Source organism: Triturus cristatus, chromosome 9 (genome assembly GCF_964204655.1).
Source record: "Triturus cristatus chromosome 9, aTriCri1.1, whole genome shotgun sequence".
Lineage (NCBI taxonomy): Eukaryota > Metazoa > Chordata > Amphibia > Caudata > Salamandridae > Triturus > Triturus cristatus.
The window spans coordinates 188,632,562-188,652,149 of record NC_140592.1 but is presented as its reverse complement, the minus strand read 5'-3'; the positions used below and the strand labels follow the sequence as shown (position 1 = coordinate 188,652,149).

Sequence of the window (19,588 nt, the reverse complement as noted above, 5' to 3'; positions counted from 1 at the left end):
ATACAAGAAGACATAGCAATGTTCTCATGATATATATTCTTAGAATACTTAGAAAAATATTCTTCTTCTGATAAATATAAGAGGATAGCAATGCTTCATAAAGCAAATGTATGTAATGCTGTTAGACCAGAATTAATTCATTATTTTTGATAATCAGGATATTCTGAAATTTGGCAATGGGTTACTACAGCAGTTTTAGTCCAAATCCTAGTTAAACTTTCTCCCTTCCCCCAAAATCTAGATATCTGCATAATGTGGTGAAGAAATTATGCCTGCTATCCAAGGGTACACTTATGCAAATAAAAATGGGAAAAAGGTAAGTAAAATAATAATGAAGAAACAAAGGAGTATTGTTTCATGGTCAGGAGAGATGTACCACCTACTCCTTCTCATATGGCATTCAGAATACTCCAAATACATATTTGCCAGCTCTCGTGACCACTATTTTCAAATCTCTTAAGTAAAGAAAACAACCACTACAGCTCATAGTAATATATCTTTTAACATCACCATAACAGTTATTATTTTTGTGATTAAACCAAGAAAGGCAATTCATATTATAATGTAAACAACATTGTTGTTTGCATTTCTAGAAAAAAGTGGTCTCATAGGAAACAATTTGCTAGGCATTTATTATTTGTATACTAGAAACATTTATTTTATGTAAAATGTAATTGGAAATGTTGATAGTTACTGATAGCTATCAACCCTATTTCTAGAGAAATGCATATACCTGTACTAAGTAAGGACCTTGCTACACACAAAAACATGGAAATAGATATTGTGTAATGTATGTTTGAAACTATTTATATGACATTACATAACCTTAAATTACAAGCAGATAATTATATAAAAAATGCCCTTGCTCTATTTATTGATTATATTTCAATTTTACAACACTTGAAACCTGCCCATGGGTTCTTTATGATCATGTAAGGGTTTCCAATTTGTTTTTAATCCATGCATTTGATCTTATTAGCGTACATTTATTTTGCCACACCACTATCTTTCCTGTTACACATCCGTAACGCATCAAAGGGGGAGGCAAACCTTTGAAACAATACACCATACTGGAATTGAAAAAGTAAACAAGAACATGACAACAAAACAATAGATTGCCACAGTGCAAAATGGTTGGATTTCAGGTATTATGTTGTCAAAAAGATGTGAATTTTATGGAGTGGGCATATTATTTAAACTGTTATTGAGATGCTTTTGGTTATATCTTTAAACAAAAAAGGACATGTTAATGATTGACTTTACTGAAGAGTGTCTATCAATGCCAATGTGAAAGCCAGGGAGAGAAGGCAATTATGCAAACATCACATGCATCCTAGTTTCAGTATGGAATTGAACATTTTGAACCTAAATTTTGAAAAAATAACATGAAGAATTGAACTATGAATCTAAACATGAGACAGATTTGAGAGAAAAAAGCACATTGCAAATGTCAGATAATCTAGTCTGATTATCTGAGCTGTGCTAGCTACAGGGAAGCACTTACCCTTGAGTCCAGCTAGAAGTTAGCAGGGTAAGAAGGAACAAACCAGAATAACATAAAGACTAGCAACAAGGCTCAGGAAAGCAGACAGGAGCCCTAACCTAGCAACTAAAGTACTAGGGTTCAGGCAAAGAAATTAAATCAAAAACAGTTTAAAACCCTTAACACTGAAAAGCTCATCCCATCCTAACAAATCTTTTTTCTTATGGTAGAACAAACATTTATCTTGTGTTTAATATATTGGACTGCCTTTTCATAAAACATGAAATATTAAAAAGAAACATTCTAAATTATTAATTATATAAATGTTGAATAATTTTAGAAACATTTACCGAGTTTACTGATCTCTGGGAGGGTTATTTTATTAGTTTGAAAAACTACTAGGACAGACATGACAAACAAATTGGTGCTCACAAACAGGTTGTCACTTTTATCAAGCTTAACATTACCAATGGTCGCCCAACACCATGGCAGGCTTGAAATTAACATATTCTATAATGAATAATAGTGGCTTCTTTGCATGTGATATTTTGCAAGAGAACTGTAACAGAAAAATGGGAGTCAAACTTTCAGACTGATGAGCAGTGTTTCAGCCCAATAAAAGTGATTGCAGAGTCACACAAATTAATGAATAGCAGGATCTATTTCTACATAATTAAGTCAGTAGGAATGCACTCCATCCTTCTTTTAGAGCTGTCTGTCTATTTTAAAACTCATCCCATCAATCATACATTTATTTACATGCATATTTGCAAAAGAATATACATTAGAGTGCTTACTTCAAAAAGGTCAGGTGATTATAGCACCAAATGTGTTCTAGTCACAAATTCTATTAAAAGTGTCACTTTCAAGATACCCTTTTACAGACAGCTATAAAACAAGACGGGAGGTTTTCTTTTGTCTAAAGGAACACAAGTTAAAATTTTATAGCCATCCAATTTGTAAATTAAATTGAATTTCAACTTCTGTAGTTTGTTAAAAGGACCTAATTTTGCTAAAACTAGTCTACAGCATGACAAACAAGGGAAACACATGACTAAAAGGCAATTTTGTTTTCTACAAATCAGGTGAGCGTAATATATCTTACCTTTTTGAAGGCAAGGAAAAAAAATAAAATGCAATACTCGATTTTCTTACTGCTAACACAATGACTTTACTTAGCCCATTGACCAAGTGGAAACAATAAACACCATTGAAGAAAGCGAAAGCAATATAACTGAGTTATTGGAATTATTGTAGATCATAAAGGGTGAAAAACATTAACATAGATGTGCCATAAGAAGAGCTGTATAATGGAAACTAAACACAGATCCAACACAGGTGGGGTGAGTGAGGGTATGGCATGCCTCTGATACAGATAAACATTACCTGATGAATATAGGGGAGGAATAATGAGGTATTTATTACCCAATGTATAGTGCACCCTGTTAATAACAAGGTAATATTTGAAGACATGCATATGTTGTAGGGTAAACTAAAAGGTTGAAATGGCTGTATCTGCGTTAGAATGTGTATGTGCTGAGTTGTAGACATGCAGAATAATATGTGAAGCAACTGAAAGACAAGGGGCCTTATTTAGAGCTGGCCAAATGCAGTACATCTGCCAAAAAGGTGTGAAAGTCCTGTCTGCACTATAGGACTCTATTGATATTAAAGGAACACTAAATATGGCAACTGCAACATCAGTTCCATTTTGGCAGTGGTCCCACTCTACCAAACTCTTAAACAGGACCTACATCTGCAGCAGTCAACTGTGTACCGTGTGCTATTCTTAGTCCTAACAGGAAAATGTAAAGAAGAATCTGAAGACTTAGTACTATGCACGGAATGGAATCAGTTGAATGCTAAAGTGAGGTACACATCTGTAGATGAGAATTTATTGGCGAGAGATTGAAGTTATCACGTGGAAAAAGTCCATGTAAAGAAATGAGTTGGGAGACTAGATGGAATAATGGACCATGCACAGGATCATCTAACAGAAATAGGAATAGAGTTGGGAGTGAACACAGAGGAGCCAAACATACACATAAAATGTATAACTACATACTCAAAAACAGTTTACTGGTAGAAATCATATGGCTGCTCAAAGAAAAGGTTTACTATTTGTAGCCTAATATGTTTGTTCTGACACTAATAGAAGTACAAGATGTGCTGTTGGCTTCAACTCACAAGGTATGATTTAGTTGCGTCACATTATTAGTACTAGGAATCAGATGAGCTATTATTGGAGCTGGCAGAATTCAACTGAAAAAGCCATGTTTGAGGAGATGGAATGAGCTCTGGGAATTTATAGTAGGCTTTGGTTAGTTAAATATAATATTTTAAGATGGATAACAAGCATCAAAATTTAATATAAAGGGACGTGCTTTTGGTACATGTAAAGAATGAATATGAGAGGCATCTTAGTAATATATTTAAATGAAGGTCCCGTTGGTGAAATTCATAACCATTAGTCTCATGTGTACACCCCCAATTCTAGTATTTCCAGGTAGGCTCGATGAAGAAGGGTGCAAGCAAACACAGTGGTTAAGGGACTGGGAAGCATCAAAGGAGATTGTAGGGGTAAATTCACAAAAAAAAGATTTACTGTTAGTGTAGATCAGTAATATCAAGCAGAATAAGTAAATATTTGAAAATATAATAACAATGAGGTAATATACTGGTGGCCCAAACCTCCTTGTAATACAAACCTGAAAGCATTTCAAACAGCGAATTGTATAATAATAATCAAGTATTGCACTTTAAGAGAACAGTCATCACAGACAGTGTTCAATTCCTTGCTTTACGAAAAAGTATTATGCCTATCAATGATGGAAACAATTGTCGAATAATATGAGAGCACATACTTAGCTATCATTCCATTACAGTGATATAACTTTATTCACAGTTGGGAAAGTTCTCATGGTAGCTATAGCAATTATATCTATCTAACATCAACATTGAGTTATATTTTGTGAGTGCGTGTGTATACACATACACGTTTGCAAGCATGTGTAATCTTTTTTTTTTACTCTTTGGCCTGTTCATTGAAACCCATGTTGACCAATGTGTCACAATTTACACTACCAACACTGTAATTATTGTCAATAATGGGAACTAAATTACAGTGTTTGCAATAAATCAGGTGTGCCTTAAAAATAAATCAAGATTTATTGACAAACAGATATAAATGAATAAAATATATATGGTACACAGATGTTGTGCACATGAGGCACACACATGCTCACAGGCAAACACAAACACACATGTACACTTTGTCTCTAGAAGAGAAAGAATTACTAAATATGTGTGAAGATATGTGTGACTAAATATAATATTTTCAGATTTGAGCAAGTACAGCAAATTATGTATCTCAACTAGAGAAGATGTAAGACAGCAGTACCCATTTGTTCTGTTTATAAGGAAAGTGAGTTACATTCTTTTGAAAATAGACTACGTGTGGAAAGTACCTTGAATGTTAGCGACCCCTTCTACTCAAGTAGCCCACTCACACAGGCCCACAAAGGCACTGATCTGTATCAATTTTCCTTTTCCACCTGCAAAAGGAGGTCACTTTCTCTATCTATTACCGAATCACAATTTGGAAATCGTTATTACTAATGTATGAAACTTTTATTTTTTAAATAGCAATTCCTAGCAGTCCGCAAATTGGTCTACCTCATGAATATTAATGCAATAGGTTGCAATTTGCTAGGAGTCAACACCATCACAGGGAAGCAGTCTGTTTTAAAAAAAAAAAAAAAAATTGATTTTCTTTCTTTTTTTTATTTTTATAAAGACGTAGTGGTCCCATGGACTTCTCTATCTCCTCTTCCTTTTTTACATTCACAAAGGGGAAGGGGTCCCCAGGGGACCACTTCCCCTTTGTGAATGCATAACCACTGCACTTCTAAAGTTGGTAAGTTATTGTTTTGCGACCAGAGTTGGGTTGCAAAACATTAATACATACCATTTTGATTCGGTACTGAATCAGTATTTGGTTACAAACCGAATTTGCGATTCAGTAATATTATCAAATTGCAGTTTGGGTTTGATACATACTTTTTTGCAGTTGCAAGTGGGCCGATTAGGTGAATCAGCCCATTTGAGACAGCAAAAAAGGTTGATAGATCTGGCCTTCTATGCCTATACTGACACATTGGTCAACGTGGCTATTCCTTTTCAGCAACCTTTTCCAATTAATACAATGTAAGCAATTGCTATACTCCAAAGTGGTAATATGAGTAAAAGAATTTCAAGTGTACATTAAACTATTAAACTTCTCAATAATATGTGGAATTAAGTTTCAGGCTAAGCAATAGAAGCAAAGTGGACTAGGTGCCAATAAATGATAGAATTTAAAAGGTAGCACCAATTACTATGCATATCAACAATTATAAAATGTGATTATTGAGACAAACCTTAGCCTCAGATGAATAGAGAGCTCAGGAATATTTGCTGTTTGTAAATATACGAAAAGACTGGAATCTTTGATGGGCATCAATATAGGTTTTTCCAAGTAGTCTGTGCTTGGAATGTATATGTTAATTGGTTAAAGTGGATTTCTCATTCTTAACATGACCAATTTACTTACAAAATTGGGAGATTGGGGCATCTAGCTGGGGCACATTTCCTCCTTTTGCATTGAGTTTTTGAACTTGGGTAGGAGGAACAGGTTTATGGGATTGGCCAGTGGCTCGATACATTGCCTGGACCCAAAGAATGCGATCCTGTTCATCATCGCTGGCAAAGATCACAGTGTCTCCTTCTTTTACTGCATTAAAAAATGATCTGCCACCCTCCAAACCTAGAAAACATTAAATAAAGAGAAGAAAGACATCATGTTACAATTTCAGAATTATGATAGTATAATCCCCTGCTTCAAAGTACAAAAAGCAAGCAGTTTTCAATGTTAGAGCTGTGATGTAAGACCCAACTTTTTCACTTGACATCATTGATTCACTTTTATATTCTGGGTTTAGACTCTACAGCACACTGCAACACACTAAACTGAATTGTTGTCTGCAGAAAATGTCTAGACAAGGTGAGAGCTGAGCAAGTTTAGTGGAGCTGCAAGATCAAATTACAACATTTCTCGATAAGGCGCAATTTTCAGGAAAACAATTGTGACTTGTTTAAGATTGATTCTGTTTTTCAACTGCTAACACATCGGAATTGAAGCTTTAAACACAAACTCGGGATTGGAATTTTCATTGTTTTCTTACGAAACTGAAACAACTCGGTTTGGAAGTAGCACTCTACCCAAATAAGTTAAAACAATAGAAATGTTGAATGCATTACAGGTATTATGGATACATACATAGGAGAGTATTACAGGTGCTGGTGCAGCAGCAAACTCAATTGGTTACAGGAGCAATAGAGTGCACTTACTAAATAAAGTACATTCCAAGTAAGTCTGTTATACCTGCTTCTCAGCCAGTGTGAATGTGCTGTGGAATGTTGGTGTGCATGGTGATTTAATGGAACCCAACAGAACTGAACTTACATGAAACAAAGCTGAGAAGCAATGCTGAGAAAACAACTCAAACAAGGAATTTTAAGGACTCTTGGAAACGTGAAGCGCACTTAGAGACAGTTTGCCCTCTAGCCAAACCAGTGTTCTAACCCACCTGACAGCCTAACAGCCAGGGCATGCTGAAACCTTTTACATCCACACAAGCACTTTGGACATGTGTCATCCCCAGTGTTCATCTATGAGTCTCCCTGCCAGCCAGGTTGTGAGAATTTGACTGCTGTGTCATGTTACGTGTGCTGGGAAAGTCAATCGCCCACAAGAAGAAAGTCGTTGCGCTGTGGTACCATCAATATTGGACTGTGTCAATCAGAACCTCAGAGTCATTGTGGAGGAGAGCTTTTACCAAGGCACTTTGTTGTGGGACCTGATTGAGCCAATAGGAAAGTATCCATGTGCTGAGCTGCGAAGGGTATTACAGACTTTATCATGATCTTGTTTGTCATAACGTGAAGTCTACTGTTTATTTCAAGAGATGTTTGTTTTTGCCACTGCCATTAACGTTTTTTGGTTGTGGGACCTTGCTGTGGCATGATGTGTGGGTGACCCAACTTTTACTGCACCATGTGACTCTTGTCATGTGGACTACACCATGAGGTATGGCCTATGGGGAAGGGTGTGCCAACCTGAGGAATCGTGAGAAGATCAAGCCGTTATTATTACCGTCAGATTTGAATGGGCGGCGAGATGGAGCTGCGAGATTAGAATGGGCTGTGTGACGGAGTTACCTCGACTTGCGCACACCTTACCTTTGCTATGGTGTCACATTGCCGTGGTGAAGTCTGCCCCATCTGCTTTGTTCGTGTTCCTAACTGCTCATGGACATTTTGCCACATCTGCATGCCTGGAGGCACCCGGGACGCTCTGAGCATGCATGCTGCTTATGTGCAGCCATCTTTGCTCCTTCTGCTCGGAGTGGATTCACCTGATTCCTCACCAGTGAACGTGCTTCTTGTGTTGAGTGCTGCACGGGCTTGCCGTTTTCGCACCCTCAGAAATGTGTGAGAGCTGCTCTTTCTTTTTAGAGTTGCCTAAGTTCCCCGTACACTTTCTTTTTGCTAGTAAGCGAGCCTTCTTGTTGGGACACTTGAGGATAATTAGCTGAGGCATAAGCCGGTGAGTGAAATATGATGTGCTGACTAAATGTCCAGTGAGCAACTCAGCGATACCACTATTAACATTTACTTTTTCCTGGTGTTCTTCCTGCTCTAACATTACAAGAATTCAACTCAGCGTAATCATGCTTATCTTTGTTAAACTTTCCTGAGGAATCTGCCTACATTTTATTGTGGAAAAGTTGTTGATTTGTTTTGTTTTCCCATTCGGTTCTAATGAGTTTTAGATCATACAGCTGCATAATCTTTCTCCATTTTTGGGTTTTGTGGCAAGTTTACATTTTCAGTGTGTACATGCAGTTTTTTTTTTACACTCGTTTTGTATGTAGCCTTTCTTAGAGTGATGAGTACATTTAAGATGTTTTCTACTTCAGCAGATTTTGGGGGGTTTGCACATTGTATTTTAATTGATACAGTGGGAGAGTGCTGTTTTTTTTGTTTCAGAGAGGGAATCTCTTACTTTAAATTTCATGATGTTGTGCAGGCGGTTGTATGCTGTGCTCATGATTCTTGTTTCTTTTGGGTGTGTTGCAGTTGTTAAAGGAAGTTTTTTCTTCGGTTGTTCCACCCTACCTACGGGGTGAGGGTGAAGGACAAGGTTTAAGCCAAATGATGTTTGTGAGGTCTTGTTTCTCCCTCACTGTGTTTAGGGTGATGGGTTGTGTTAGCCCACTGATGTTTCCTTTAAGTGTTTTTTTATGCTTGGTGTGGAGCTTCGTTCCACACGTACCACTATAACTTTGGGTTTGGGTGAAGGGCTGAGTTTAAGCCAGATTTTGATGAGTGAGTGTTTTTTCTAGTGATTGCTGTTTCTCTTACGATTTGGTTGAGTGTTGAGTTGTGGCCTTTTACATGTTCCGTGTGGAAAAGTCTTTCTACAAATACCACCCTAGCATTGGGTCTGGGTGTAGAGCAATGTTCATGCCATATGTTTCGTGTGGAGTTGTTGTTTCACACATACCTGCCTTTCTAGGGGTAAGGGTGGAGGGCAGCGTTTATGCTGTTTGTTTGGTGTGGAATGACTTTCCACATTTTCAACGTTTTTTTTTTTTTGCTTGTTTGCATGGTTCCCTACCGCTCCTCGCAGTTGGTATCCTTCGTACCACATTCTTGTTGGCCTGGCCAGCCAGCTTGCTTTTTGGTATCTGGGTTTTGTTTGTGTTTTGTGGTGTGGTAGTGTGTTCGTTTTCTTGGTTGGGTTAAAAAGGGAGATGAAGTGTGTATATCCCTTTCATTATCTTCATTTTATCATTTGTTGTACACATTCATGAAATGTTTCCATCTTTTATCTGCATGCTTTTGCATTAGCACTTTGCTACAATGATTATTTGTAGGCCTGGGCGGTAAATTCCTTTCCACCCACGGAATTTGTGGAATTTGGGTAATTTAGCGTTCCGCGGAGAACGCGGAATTGCCAAAAATTCTGCGTTCCGCGGCTTCGCGGAATTGCTTGCTTGTTCACGTTCTCAAAATGCGTGTTCACAAGATATTTTCCCCGAGCACACAAACAGCATTCGCGAACAGGAAAAAAGCATCGCAAACAAGCAATTCCACGTGTTCGCATGCTCGCGGAGATTTTTTTATGCAAATTCCACACTCCTCTAATTATTTTCTAACATTTGTTCTGATGACTCTGTGTTGCATGTCATAGTTTTATTGTCATCCTTTGCATGCACTATTTCTAATGTTATTCTTTTTAGAGCTTTTTTGTCATTTGTATAAAGAGAAGGAGATGTGTTATACCTGCTTCTCAGCCAGTGTGAATGTGCTGTGGAATGTTGGTTTGCATGGTGATGCAATGGAATGTGAGGATGCCTGGATGTGTAGAGTGTCAGTTTGAGTATGGGCTGAGCAGCAGGAAGGCTGCTCCTGGATGGGCTCTAATTTCCATCCTAGCAACTTATCCTGAATAAACCTACTTAAATACTTACTTGGACTACGAAGCATTCTTCTTCATTACTACAAACGCCTTATTTTAAGCGTGCTTTTCTGCAGAACTAAGTGAGGGGGATATTTTGTATATGTTTGCTGGTGATAATAAATATTAACAACCATTGGCACGACCAACAGATCTGAAGTTGTTTACCAGCCTTTTGACTCGTCGATGCTTATTTTGTTTTGTTTATTTTTGGGGACGCTACTATGTCCTCAATCTGAAAAACAAACATTGACTAAAATAAAAATAAAAATCTTGGGTCTCAAAAACCAGCTTTTACTCTAGTAATCTCTTTAATTTAAAGGAACTACTTTGTATGTGGCCCATGTGAAATGGAAAATGTCATTACTCGCAGTGAAGCTAGCAAATGGTTGAAGTGGGGTGACCCACTGCCCCGTGTGGGTGGAATAAAAAATGTGGAAGGCACAATAAGCATGCACCACTGCCATATCCAACGGTTACAAGATAGCACACCAGGACTACATCAACAGACACCATTTTTCACAAAGAATCCATCCACTGCACCACTGCCATAAACAACACCACACCTCAAATTTCAACTCAAAACAGATGGCAAAACAACCATCAGAGCCTCCCTCTCCCACAGACCTATAGGACCACACCCCGGCTTCTGTGACACCGTTCCCAACTTCATTTCCCCATTGAAGATCAACATAAAAACGTAATCTTCCTCAGAGAACTCAATTTTCACCTCCACAACGCCAACACAGACAACTTTCTCGAAACAATGAACAACCTCAGTCTCGTCCAAATAGTCACCGACCCCACTCACAACACCGGACACAGGCTCGACCGAATTTTCACAGCCAGCAACAGGGTCAGGTACAGCCATGTCACCAAGTTCATCTGAAGTCACTTTACCATCACAGCAGCACCCACCACTGCCACCAAGCCGCACAGCACCACACAAAGGAGCTGAAACAAAATATCCAAAAGCCAATGGTCAGAAGCCCTCAACACCTCCCATCCTGACACCACTACCGACATCAAAGAGGCTATCAAGAACTTTAACACCTGGATCACTGACTGTGCCGACAGATTTGCCCCGATCTAGCCCACCAAACTCAGGAGCGCCACCAAACATATCAGTTAGTACACTGCAAAACGGAGGACCTCTAAACACATTTGCAAGCAACTAGACAGGAAGAGGAGCACTAGCGAGGAGCCTAATGACGGCACCACCCTCAAGACAGCATTGAACCACTACCACCAACTCCTGAAAGAGCCAAAAAAGAATGCCCTGCCTGGCCACCTTGAAACCAGCTCTATCTGCACCAAAGAACTCTTCACCATCGTTAAGGAGTTCTCCAACCCTTCAGCAGCTGAAAATATCACCCCTTCCTAAGATCTGTGTGACACCCTGACAGACTTCTTCCATGACAAGATCTCTTCCATCTACAAGCACTTTGACCCCTATCCTTCCACTGCTAGCCTTCTCAGCCTCTTCGCCCCCACTGACTCCTACCCCAAACAACGGCTCATCGCATGGGACCAGCTCACCTCCCATATCACCACAGCCTTCATGTACTCTGTCCACTCAGGAGCACCCATGGACCCATGCCTCTACCACATGTTCAACCTCTGAAATAAGACTATTAGCAATGAGCTTAGCACCATCTTCAACACATTTATCACTTTAGCCACCTTCCCCAAATAATGGAAACATGTTGGAGTCAAACCCCTCCTCAAGAAACTGTCTGTAGATGTAAAGGGGCTCAAGAACTACCGGGCGCATCTCCCTGCTCCCTTTTCCCACTAAGGTCCTTGAAAAGTCCATTAACTCATGGGACTACCTGGAGAAAAACAGCCTTCTGGACCCATCACCAATCTGGATTTCGCTTAAACCACAACATGGAAACCACCCTAATCAGACTCTCCTAGACCAAGGAGAAATGACCTCCCTGATCCTCCTTGACCTCTCAGCAGGTTTTGACACCGTGCCCCACCACACCCTGGCCATGAGTTTCCATCAGATCAGGATCCAAGAGGATTACCACAAATGGATTGCATCTTCCTCATCAGAAAAACCCAGAGCATTCGCCTTACACCTTGAATCTCAAGAACATCATCTGCGATGTCCCTAAGGGGTCATTCCTCAGCCCCACCCAATTCAACACCTTCCTGACCCCCCTGGCTAACTTCGTCAGAACCCATGGACTCAACATCATATCATACAGACGACACCCAGCTTATCCTCTCTCTATCCGCAGATCAATCTTCCACGAGGGCCAACTTATGCTTTTTCGTGACCAGCATCACCCACTGGATGCAAAACAGCTGCCTTAAACTTCACACTGACAAAACGAAGGCACTAGTCTTTGGGTATAGCACCCACCCATGGAACGACTCATGGTGGCCTGTAGAACTGTGACTCTCACCCACACCAACAGAACATGCCTGGAACCTAGGCACAATTCTGGACAGCAAACTCACCATGAAAAACCATATCAATGCAGTATCCTAAGCCTGCTTCCTCACCCTCTGCATGCCCCGGAAGATCTTTAAGTGGCTCCCAATCAGCACCAGATGCCCTATTACCCAAGCCCACGTCCATAGCCGCCTGGACAATGGCAACACCATCTTCGCAGGGATCACCACACAACTGCTGAAGAGACTACAGACCATACAGAACTCAGGGACCAGACTCATTCTCGACCTCCACCGGTGGACATATATCACCCTACACCTCAGGAATCTCCACTGGCTCCCTGTCCACAAGAGGTGCCTATTCAAGAGGCTATATAGCCTTGCACAATCAAGGACCAGCATACATCAACCACCGACTCAACTTCCTCCAACACACCAGACACCTGTGCTCCACCTCCCTCGCTCATACCCCCCACATTTGCCATGTTCATTCTCCTACCTGGATGCAAAGGCATGGAACAGCCTCCCTGTCCCCCTCCAGACATCCCCCTCCCTACAGGAATTCAGGAAGGAACTCAAGTGCTGGTTGTTCAACTGATTCCAACCAAGCAGCAGAACCCCCAGTGCCTGGTTATGCTTGTGGATGATTAGCAGTACTATACCAATTCTGTTTAAATGATTGCTTGCTAGAAATCAATTCACAGACTGTCCCCTTTTTTTAATTCTCTTTTGCTTGTGTATTGTAGGTTTAATGCATTGGTTGCATGTGTTACTTTCCAAAACATGTTTGTCAGAGGTATTTATTTCATTGCTTTACTTTGGTGGATATAATTTTGGATTTATATCTCTTACAATGTCAAACAATTACTTCAATGTTTTTAATTTGCAGACCCATCGCCACCCCTAAACACCATCCATCCCTGACCTCTAAATTCCACCACCCCTGAACCCTGAAACCATTTCTATCCCTAAAGTCCACCCATCACTTACCTTTAAAAACACCTCACTACTTTTAAACTCCACCCATGTCTGACCCCCCAAACTCCACCCATTCCGGAACCCTAAAAAACCCTTTCTACACCTAGACCCCACTCATCCCTGAACCCTTAAATCCCCACATCACACATAACTTCTGCCCATACCTGATACCAAAAAACCCTTAGCACCCCTAAACACTACCCATCCATAGCCCCTAAAAACCCCTTACCAGCCCTAAACATCACCCATCTTCTGAACTCTAACAAACACTTTTTACATATAAACTCCACCTATCCCTGTACCCTTAAAATCCCTCACTACCCTGAACTTCGCTCAATACTGAACCCTTAACATTGTTCTGCCCTTAACCTCTAGCCACCCCTGACCTCTAAACCCCCTTAAACTCCACCCATCCCTCAATCCTAGAAACCTATCACAACTGCTAAACTCAACCCATCACTGAACCTTAAAAACACTCACCAGCCCTACACTGCAGCCATCCATGAACCCTATAACATGCTCAAGTGCCCTGCCCTGCCCTCCACCCATCTCTGAATCATAAAAACCCTCAGCATCCCTAAACTCCACCCATCTCTGAACGCTAAAGTTCCCTCATCATTTTCTAATCATCACTCATCCCTGATCCAAAAAACCACCTCTAAACTCCACCCAAATTTAATGTATTGTTTGATCATTTCTTATAATGATCTTTCCTTTACCATGTTTCCTTTAATGTTCGATGTATTTGTATTTCCTTACAATTGTCTTTTCTTAAAATTGGTTTACCATGATTTGGATTCCTCCAATGTGGCTTCCTGGTTTTTATTTTTCAATTAATTCACATACATCATCAAAAAATACCATTCCCTGGCTTAACATGCTGTTGTTACATGTTCTTGCAGAACTCCACAAAGCTGAGTATCACTACTGCAAGCCCAATGTCCTTAACACCCATTGTCTTCCCTCACGTAATCATACTCCAATTTAATGAGTTGCTGAGGAGCAACTTCGGTCACCTAGATGGTCCTAATGCTCTAATTCCCACAATTTTCTGAGTACTTCAGCATCCTTTGACTTACTTTAAACCTAAACAATGTCTGAGCTCTCTACATTTTCTACAGACTTCTTTACCATTTTTTACAATTAATATTTACCAGATTCCTTTATCAGGTTTGTCCACAAAAAACCCACCCAGGCTAATCTACACTACATTCAGCTAATTTTATATACTCCGAAGACACTACGGACCTGATTTGCAAACTGCACTTTGTAGTACATTTTGCAGTACATGTTGCAAATCACTAACTACATATGTAGTTTTACACCTCTGAATCACATATACTTATGTGTGCGGAATTCTCCGTCTCGACTACAGAGTCTCTGCAATCTTAAGTATACATTTTAGTACTACATGTGGTTGTGATTGGAGGGAGTGAGTGGGAAGAGGGGTAGACTTACGACAAAAAGGGATGGGATTAGGGAGAAGTAGGAAGGGTTTATGGGGATCAGGGAGGGATTTAGTGTGGAACGTCACCCACGCATACAGGAGTAAACCACTTGCATTACTCTGGGCGCTGAGACATGTTACTTAAACTTTTGTAGTAAGTTTACACTCAGACTTTGTGAATACTGAAAGTAGAAATCTTACTTCAAAGTAAGCCTGATTCCCAAAGCTAGACTTAAAACTTGGCAGCACATTTACTACTTTCTCTGAATTCACAAACTACGTGTGGAGTTTTAAGACTCTGCACTCCCCATACTTACATCTGCGGAGTAATCCGCACTTGGAGACTCCACAGTCTGGGTGGAGAGCTACGTACACATAAGTATAAGGAGCCTGATTCACAAAGGTAAACTTAGACCAAAAGTCTAAGTTTAAACTTAAAGTCTAACTTTACTACTACTAAAGTTAGACTTTTGGTCTAAGTTTAGACCAAATGTCTAACTTTAGTAGTAGTAAAGTTAGACTTTTGGTCTGAATTGAACTTTTGATCTAAACTTAAACCAAAAGTCTAATTTAGTAGCAGTAAGTTAGACTTTAGGTCTAAACTTAGACTTTAAGTCTAAACTTAGATTGTTGGTCTAAGTTTACTTTTGTGAATCAGGCCCAAGGTGTGTGGAGTTGTACTGCAATTTGCAGTACGTTTTGTAGTACTACAAAATGTACTACAAAGTGCAATTTCAGAATCAGGGCCTACGTCTTCACCTAAACACAAATGTAGCTCAAATGTTAGGGCAAACATAATAGTTGGCTTGCACTTAGGGATTTATTTAGCTATTTTCTAGCACACCAGCTCGACTACCTCTGCATTCATTAGAATGCAACTCCATAATTGATCAAATAAAATGTCAATTACATTTTTAAATGGAGTCCATGGTGAGTTGTGTATTTTCGGACTGAATCCCATAAGAAAATAAATGCTAAGTTGTGATGGCATAGGAGACCGCCCAGGATGAGTTCCATGTGTTTCAGAGCCTTAGGACTAATACTCCATGTTGGAAAGTGGATTAATAGTAGGCGCAAATGTATATCTGCCGCTGCCAATAAGGCCACTAACACAGTATAGTGCTCAGAATAGGTCTTAGAAAATGCTTACCATGTTCAACCATTGGTAGCTTGGCTGCGAGCAGGCAAGCTTAACTTCAAGGACAGGTATGTAAAGCATTTAAAACACAAATTCAGTAAAAAATTTAGACACAATGCACAATACAAATCCAACACCAATTTATAAAAATAGGAAATATTTTTATCTTTAAAATGACAACAAAACGACAAAAATCCAATGTAGCGAACCGGAGACATGAATTTCTAAAGATTTAGCATTATTAAGCACATAGAAACCTATAGCGCCTTATCGGGACATCTGGTCACGATAGACCAGGTCCTAAGTCAACGTTTAAGGCCGACCGCGATGGAGCCTTGCTTGGCTACCCCTGGCATTAGGTCTCGGTCAAAGTTTTTACCTTCTGACTTAGAAACTTTTCTGGAGCTTCTCTTCCCGGAAGCTCTCAGCCAGTCTGGATTCGGTGAGGGTTTGCTGGATTGACTTGCGACGAGCTCTCTGTCAAACTTATGGAAGCCCGACCTCTGGAGCATTCCAGCGGGACAAACCATGGATCACAGCCAAATCGCGGTTGAAGGCAGGCCACTTGGCCCGCACGTTTGCTCCTGCTCACCTTTTCTTTGTTCAGACTTAGAAACTTTTACCAAGCTTTATCTCACGGTGTCCCTTCATGCTCTTCACCAGGCCAGATTCAGTGAGGGTTTGCTGGCCTGGGATTTCGCCTACTCCCGGTCAAACTCTGTAAGTCAGACCTACGGAGCTTTTCAGCGGGATGAACCTGGACGGCAAGCAGGCTTGCGGTTGAAGGCAGGTGGCCTGACTGGCCAGGTTGAGTCGGTCCCCTTATAGAGCTTTTTTTCCAAAGTTGTTCCAAAGTTCTCCAAACATCTGGAACTTCTTCTTGAAGTTCTGCAAAGGGTCCCAAAGTGTCTCAAACTCACTCTAAGGGTCTGGAAGCTCCAAGATGGTCCTTGAAACTTGAAGACTTCAGTTCCCAAAATCCACTTGGACAAAATCCTTACAAATCCACTGATAGTGCTCCAGGTTGAGGATTCTTGGCTGTGATGTTCCAGGTGAGCTCTGTTAACCTCTAGCTTGCAGGGAGTCCACTCTTTAATCCTTTTGCAGCAAGGTAGTCCACAGGGCTGTAGTTCCAGATGGTGCAGAAGGTGCAATCTTCAGAGTGCAGGCCATAGTGATTGCACATCAAACTTCTCAGCATGGCCGTTCATGCTTTCTTAGGTTTCAAGCAGCAGATCTGAGAGGCTCTCCCCTCTCAGATACTTATTCTCAGTTCTCTGGGTCAAGCAGGAGGTCACTCATGTCCAATGGCGGGCAAGGTGCCACCCAAAGGTCTGACTACATCCTGCAAAGTGTGGCACTATTTTGTCCCAGAGCGCACCAATTCTTCCAAATTCATCATGGCTGATTTTCCAGCAGGGAGAGAAGAGCTGGCTAAACACACCCCTAGGATGGCTAATCTCCATAGTCTCTCCCCTTTGCATCTGCTCATTCCTTCCTTAAGCCTAGCATCTGGCTGGGTGCAAAAGAGTGGAGTTGTAAACGACACTGGCGTCTTCCCCTTCCCTTGAAGTCCAATTTTTACGACTCCCCCCCCCCTTGCTCTGCCATTCCTGTGTAACAGAACACTGTCCTACCAGCAATGCTGGTTAACTCTAGGAGCTCTTTATCACCTCTTCAAAGGAGCCTGGCTAATCCACTTAACTCTGACCAATCAGGACAGACCACCGAAAGGCTGAATCTGGGCTTACAGACAAGAAAGTCTTATATTTTCTTGTCTGTACATTTTAGGAGAAATTCAACAATGTCATAATGGTGGATTTATTATTACCATTCTGGGAGTATTTGAATGCTATTTTTATTATTCTCCTATCAGAATTTATAAGTTAATAGCTTCTTGCCATGTTAACCTATTTGGCAGGGGATTAGCTATGGGAAAAATGACTTGGGCCATTTTTCCAGCACCAGGGCTTATAAAAACATAGATTATGAGTACTCTGTCTATATCTACAAGACCCCTACCCCTGGAACACCAAGGTGAGACTTTGGAGGTTCTGAATTTGTAGAAATATTGCAGATCCTCCCTCCATAGTGCTCCTAGCACCAAAGTCGAGTTTGTGCAGCAGTTTATCACAATGTGGAGAGTGAAATGTGCAATTTCACTTAACCTAGGGCATATAAAACTCATTTTATAAGGGTCCTCCTTATACATGCCTGACTCCCCCTTCCCCCGGACGCCTAGGGGAGAGCCTGGGGGTACCAAATATGCCCAAACATTGTAGGTTATCCATTTTTAAGTGCCCCAAACTTCAAAGCTGAGTTTGAGCACAGTTAACTTTTTAAAAGCAGTCCTGCAACACAGAGCTACTTTTAAACTGACCTCAGGCTTCAGCAGTGCACACATGCAAGTGCAGAAAGGACTGCTGGCCTCTAAACTGCCATGCTCTATTACATACTAGGGACTAAGAGGTAGTTTCAATCCCCCTGCCCTATTATGTACTAGGGCTTTATAGGGTAGGTCATGCCGATCACAGGGGTACCCCAAACTAAAGTGTACCCTAGTGTATATAGGTGTTTTCACTGTATTCAAAGTCTCTCTTTCAGCATAGCACTAGCCCTGGGCCTGGATAGGTAGAGCCTAGGGTCAGCCAGAGTCAGTTACCCCCAATACCAGTCAGCAAAATGTTGGGGGGTGCCCAGGGCACAGGATGATTTTGCAACACTCCATGGTCCTTGAAACCCAGATGTTTTCAGCTGTATCTCTGCCCGTTGATTTTTTTAACAGGTGAGTACAGTCTTCTTAAGGGTGCCTAGTGAAGTGCCAGCTCCTACACTCCTACAATAGGCATGGTCTTTTATTGAAGTATGGTTTGTGGCTGATGCTAAATACTTTCCATCATCAGCTCACACGAAACTCTTCCATGGTGCTCCTCTGAGCGGTCCATTGAGTGGAATCTGTGGTGTGCACAGAGTAGAAATGAAGTAGATGGAAATAATAATGTTTTCATTTTTTTGAGATTTTAGGTTAATTTTAACTCACCTATTCCAGAACTCAACCAAAAAGGTGATTTCTGAGATAACGCAGTAGTTGACATAAGATTTTTGGTCAAGAAACTTGTTTTTCAATGGAGGATTATCAACTGCGTACACAGATTTGTTGAAGAGCGTGTGTAAGGCAAGCATCAGTGTATTCATTCAAGTGGATTATGCTGTCGATAGTTTGTTTTATAGATTCAGATTCCACTGCCCCCACCTCTTCTGAAAGTGAAGGGATAGATACTTTTTAAATCATGGAACCTAAAGTCATTTCTTGTAACTGGTCGGTGATGATGGACACATTTACTAGTCATGCAGAAGGTGAGATTATAAGAAGCACTATTAGTGGTAGACATAACTCCATAGGTGTCTTAATCAAAGTTTGCTTTCCTCAATAAGTAGTTTCTGACTTAGGAGCAAACTTCATGTTGGGATACATAAAAGCCAAGGGAAAGGAGTAGGGAGGTTAATGTTCCCTGCAGTTTTTCACACAAAAGCCAATGAGCCTTTTGAAACTTAAAACAGGCCCCTTATAGG

General features: G+C 40.6%; 1 protein-coding gene across 15 annotated transcripts in view; it reads right to left on the bottom strand.

The window, feature by feature from the left end:
- Positions 1–19,588, bottom strand: part of CADPS (calcium dependent secretion activator) — a 1,625,151-nt gene that overhangs the window by 740,697 nt on the left and 864,866 nt on the right. For all 15 annotated transcript variants that reach the window (XM_085624714.1, XM_085624723.1, XM_085624709.1 and 12 more), the window contains exon 11: positions 6,075–6,287. In XM_085624714.1, the coding sequence (XP_085480840.1) occupies positions 6,075–6,287 (213 nt within the window). The remainder of the gene's footprint in view (positions 1–6,074; positions 6,288–19,588) is intronic.